General features: G+C 38.1%; 1 protein-coding gene across 1 annotated transcript in view; it reads left to right on the forward strand.

Moving 5' to 3' along the window:
• Nucleotides 1-538: 538 nt before the first annotated feature.
• LOC104960721 (collagen alpha-1(XXIV) chain) overlaps nt 539-5,706 on the forward strand; it is a 64,365-nt gene continuing 59,197 nt past the window's right edge. The window contains exons 1-4 of the mRNA XM_010788878.1: nt 539-768; nt 1,614-1,677; nt 1,760-1,854; nt 3,562-3,584. Coding sequence (XP_010787180.1) covers nt 539-768; nt 1,614-1,677; nt 1,760-1,854; nt 3,562-3,584 — 412 coding nt within the window. The remainder of the gene's footprint in view (nt 769-1,613; nt 1,678-1,759; nt 1,855-3,561; nt 3,585-5,706) is intronic.

Consider the following 5,706-nt stretch of genomic DNA (forward strand, 5'->3'; position numbering starts at 1 on the left):
AGTGTTCAAATGTTCTAAATAACAGTGAGATTTAAAATGATGGAGAAAAAATGGGGACGTTCTTTTATAGTGTGTGAAATATGTGGTGCTTGAAACATGTAGGTATTTAAATTTATAGAAGAAAAATGGTTTCCTGAAAGAGTTAATTGGAGTAAACATGTTACAGTGGGTGAAAGCAATGTTAAGGGATACGGTAAAACCATTAGTAGACATGAATTGTGTTTAGATGACATTTAACATTTAAGACAGATAGTACGATTAGGAAAATAGAGTGGGAAAGATTGGATTTATTTTACCTCGGTGTGTTAGAATTAACTATAGGTAATGCGTCCCGAGATCTCTCTCTCTCTCTCCGCCTGTCAGACCGCTACGACCCCATCTTCCAAGCAGACAAAAGACCTCACCACAGGAGACTCCTCCTTCTCCAGCGAACAGACAGAGAACCAGAGCTGAACCAACAACAACGAGACTGCATCCAGAACCATCTCCACCTGAGGCATCCAGAAAGGGGCACACTCTCATTGGTCCCCCACAGGACATGAAGTTCCAAGCTGAGCCACGAGATGTGGCACAAGAGCAGATTGTGGGACATGAGAGCGGAATATGCCCTCCATGCAACAGCGAAGAGACTGAAAAGGAGGAGATGAAATGCAAAGCAGTTGGGTCACTGAAAAGAGTTATAGCGGAAGGATCCAAGAGCGGATGGACTGAGGAGAAGGTGGACGGAGGAGAAGACAGGATGGAGGAGTTGGCATGGTCCAGCAGAACGTGAGGGGGTCGTGGCTTGACAACCAGAGGGGGAGAGAAAGAAAACGGGAGTGAGTGAGTTTACACATAAACACACTTATTGACCAACGAGAAATACGTAAAGAAAAAGATTTATTAGACATGAATTAATCAATTGGTAAATATATAAAGTAAGAAAGAGGAAACTATTAAATAACCCTAAAAACACACTGAGGGTAGAACATATTATTCAATCATTTCATCATATAAACAAATTATTCTTTAAGAGATTCCAATTCATGTGCGAATTTGGGGAAGATTTAATTTGTTACAAAATAAATCTACAGTTTAAAGGGATAGTTTTAGTGACCACTCTATAAGAGCAGACAAATCTTTATTTGAATGGAAGTTTAAAGGTAGAGCTAGAACCAAGCCAAATATAGTATTCCAATCTAAAATATTGATTTCACCATTGTAGCATGGTTATTACCACAGGAGAACTGTTAAGGTGGAAATAACATTTGTTTGTCGTCCAAGATGTAGAGTTGTAAAAGACACTGGGCAAAGAGCGTAAATTGAGTTTCTTTCTATCAGTACCAAATCCTTTTATCACCCTTTCCTAACCTAAATAAAAAGGAGCCACACAATCTTAATTGATATCCATTACGCAGGGCTCTAGAGAGAGAGAGAGAGGCGGACAGTCTGGCGATGCTGGGGTAGAAGGTTCGTCTGTTTTCTGGAGTGGTGTCCTCTGAGGAGGAAGAGGTCGCTTGTCTGTCTCTTGGTCTCGACTTGGTTGTTGTTGCTCTGACGTAGGTCTTGGTAGAGGTGGACTCCGTAGGTCTTTCCCCGTGTGAGAGTAACCAGGGGGTGTCCTGTACTTCAAGGTTCGACTCGGTGCTCTACACCGTGTTCTCGTCTAACACCCTGTACTCTCGCCTTATACGGGAGGTACGTTGTCGCTTCTCTGACTTTTCCTCCTCTACTTTACGTTTCGTCAACCCAGTGACTTTTCTCAATATCGCCTTCCTAGGTTCTCGCCTACCTGACTCCTCTTCCACCTGCCTCCTCTTCTGTCCTACCTCCTCAACCGTACCAGGTCGTCTTGCACTCCCCCAGCACCGAACTGTTGGTCTCCCCCTCTCTTTCTTTTGCCCTCACTCACTCAAATGTGTATTTGTGTGAATAACTGGTTGCTCTTTATGCATTTCTTTTTCTAAATAATCTGTACTTAATTAGTTAACCATTTATATATTTCATTCTTTCTCCTTTGATAATTTATTGGGATTTTTGTGTGACTCCCATCTTGTATAATAAGTTAGAAAAGTAGTATATTTGTTTAATAAGAAATTCTCTAAGGTTAAGTACACACTTAAACCCCTTCTAAATTAAACAATGTTTTATTTAGATGTCAAATTTCCCTATCAAAATCACTGGTGAGATATTCTCGTCTGTTTAGAAATAAACTTACCTTCAAATTTCCATCTCGATCTTGGTTCGGTTTATATCATAAGGTTAGATTTTATAACTAAAGTGGTAACATCGTACCAATAATGGTGTCCTCTTGACAATTCCACCTTTATTGTAAACAAACAGCAGGTTCTACATCTCAACATTTTCTGTGACCCGTTTCTCGCTAACGTGTAAAATTATTTTTTTTTGATTATATTAACCCCTTCATTATGTACGCCCGGACCTAGTTAGTAACACTACCACGTATTAAAATGTCTGTTTATAGCAAGGTCCCTCTTCCCCAGCGAGCTGGGTGGGACGTCTACAAAATTTAGAATGAACGTCGAAGTCTCCCCCGTGCCGTGGTCTCAAATCAAATCAAATCAAAATAATCCTAGGGGTAAATCGCTGATCGTACTCGTAACCGATAAGAAGACGGCCGGAGTTGGTGTGTTTTGTATGTTTATGTTTGGTCTTGTCTTGTTGAGTTAGTTAAAGTACTTTTCACCGTACCATTCCTTCACTTCGTTTTTGTTTTGTCTTTTTATCAGTAGTGTAAAACGAGTAGTTATTTTGTGGATTTGTTTTAAAATGGTTGTTATATTAAATGTACTATGTATGATTAAATGATTAATGATTAACCTCGGGTGTTCATGTCAAGTTTAAAAATTAAACATCAAGAGTCTATACAAAATCGTTTACAAAATTACATACAAACTCAACAGAACTTATATACCTGGCCATTGCTTAAGGGTCGACTGGTAGACGAGACTATCATGAACAAAGACAGACTTATAAACTAGAACTAAACCCATTTTATTTGGAAAAAAAGATAACGTACAGACCAAACTACATAGCACATCTCATGACACGATACTTGAAAACACTGGTTATTATACACCATTCACACAGTGACATTATAAGGAAGTGTTTTAAATTGTCTTTATGTTACCTGGAGACAGGATTGTGAGTAGCTTAAAGTCACAGAGTCGTAAAGTCCAGTGAACCAAGACATCCTAGTGACGTCTGCTGTAGCACGACGGAAATGAAGACACGATGAACATCAAATAAATTTTAGACAAAAGACTTCGTGATCTGGTTTGTTGTTTGTCATTAGTTCGACACATCGTGGTTTCGTAGGTTCTGAACAGTAGGGACTGTAGATAACCGTTTACAAAGATGTTAAGAAAATTGTTCACTGGTTGGGAAGGGTAAAAATGTGTGTTGTAATAGTTAAACAAATTCTGGTTCTGTCACAAACTAGGTCTCAATAGGGATTGTTGAATCAAAGGAACTGAACAATTACAGTTATACCAAATTACATTGCACGTTAAATCGCAAGTGTAAAATTGACTGCGTCTCATATCAAATTTTGCTGTTCAGGTGGTCGAGGATTTCCAGTTTAGGTAAGTTACTATGGACTGTAAATCTCCTACAATAAATTTCCTCTTTGTATAGACGGTATTCAACATTTAGACTAAATTTGTGTTGGTAATTACTTTACTGAAGACAAAAATTATTAGGAACAATTTCCTTCCTTCATTAATAGTGTACGACCGTGGGTTCCAAGGTGTGTGACATTTTCCCCATCGTATCAATAATTCATCTGGTCTAACTTTTATTTAATATATTACTCAAATAACTATAAGGTGGTCAAGAGTGTGTCAAAGTCCCTCGAAATGAGTGACGTAATCTTGTCTGGTGGGTTTCCAGACTCTCCTTGAAAATTCACTACTTTAAGATGTTTGAAAACATTGACTGGTTTTAGAAGAGGGTCTTTACTGACAGATCTTACCGGCATGGGGGTCTCATCTTGCATGTTGCAGGGAAGATCTCTTGTAAATGAAAGTATCGGTAAATTCCATACTTTCATTATACAAGAGATCTTCCCCGGCAACATGCAAGATGAGACCCCATTGCGGTAAGATCTGTTCGTAAAGACCCTCTTTCTTAAAACCAGTCAATGTTTTCAACATCTTAAAGAGTGAATTTTCAAAGGAGAGTCATGGAAACCCACCAGACAAGATTACGTCAACTATTTCAGGGACTTTACCACACTCTTGACCACCTTATAGTTATTGAGTAAATTGATTAAATAAAATTAAGACCAGATGGAATTTATTGATACGATTGGGAAATGTCACACACTTGGACCCACGGCTCGTACACTATATGAAGGAGGAAATTGTTCCCTAAAATTTTTTGTCTTAGTAAAGTAATTACCAAACACAAAGTTAAGTCCTTAAATGTGAATACCGTCTATACAAAAGGAGGAAATTTATTGTAGAGATTTACAGTGCCAGTAGTAACTTACCTACTGGAATCCTCGACCACCGTGAACAGAAAATTTTGAGTATGTAGACCAGTCAATTTTACACTTGATTTACGTCAATGTAAATTTGGTATAACTGTAATTTGTTCAGTCCTTGATTCAACATATCCCTATTTGAGACCTAGTGTGACCAGAACCAGATGTTGTTTACTATTACAACACCACATTTTACCCTTCCCCACACAAGTGAACAATTTTCTTAACATTTTGTAAAGCGGTTATCTACAGTCCTCTGTTCAAACCTACGAAACCACGATAGTGTCGAACTAATGACAAAACAACAAACCAGGATCACGGAAGTCTTTGGCTAAATTTATTGATTGTTCATCGTGTCTTATTCCGTCGTGCTACAAAGACGTCACCGGAGGATGTCTTGGTCTCACTGACGTTTACGACCCTCTGGTGACTTTTAGCTACCTTCACAATCTGTTCTCCAGGTAAATAAGAGACAATTAAAACACTTCTTATGAATGTCACGTGTGAATTGGTGTATGATAACAGTGTTTTCAAGTATCGTGTCATGGATGTGTCATTGATAGTTTGGTCTTGTACGTTATTCTTTTTTCCAAATAAAATGGGTTTAGTTCTAGTTTATAGTCTGTCTTTTGTCAGTGATATGTCTCGGTTACCAGTCGACCTTAAGCAATGGCCAGGTATAGTAATGTTCTGTTAGTTTGTATGTAAAGTTGTAAACGAGTTTTGTTATAGACTCTTGATGTTTAATTTAAACTTTTGACATGAACCACCCAGTTTAATATTTAATCATTATCATAATAGTACATTTAATATAACAACCATTTAAAACAAATCCAAACTGAACTACTACCGATTTTACCACTACTGATAAAAAAAGACAAAACAAAAACGAAAGTGAAGGAATGGTACTGTCGAAAAGTACTTTCTACTCAACAAGACAAGACCAAACATAATACATACAAACACACCAACTCCTGGGGTCCTCTTATCGGTTACGAGTACGTATCACGATTACCCCTAGGATTATTTTTGATTGATTTTGATTGAGACCACGGCACGCGAGGGAGACTTCTACGTTCCATTTCTAAATTTTGTAGACGTCCCACCAGCTCGCTGGGGAAGAGGGACTTGGCTATAAACAACATTTTATAGTGGTAGTGTTACTCCACTAGGTTCCGGGGCGTACATAATGAGGGTTATATAATCAAAAAAAATAATTT

This window comes from Notothenia coriiceps, unplaced genomic scaffold, assembly GCF_000735185.1.
Source record: "Notothenia coriiceps isolate Sejong01 unplaced genomic scaffold, NC01 NC01_scaffold00032258, whole genome shotgun sequence".
Classification (NCBI taxonomy): Eukaryota; Metazoa; Chordata; class Actinopteri; order Perciformes; family Nototheniidae; genus Notothenia; species Notothenia coriiceps.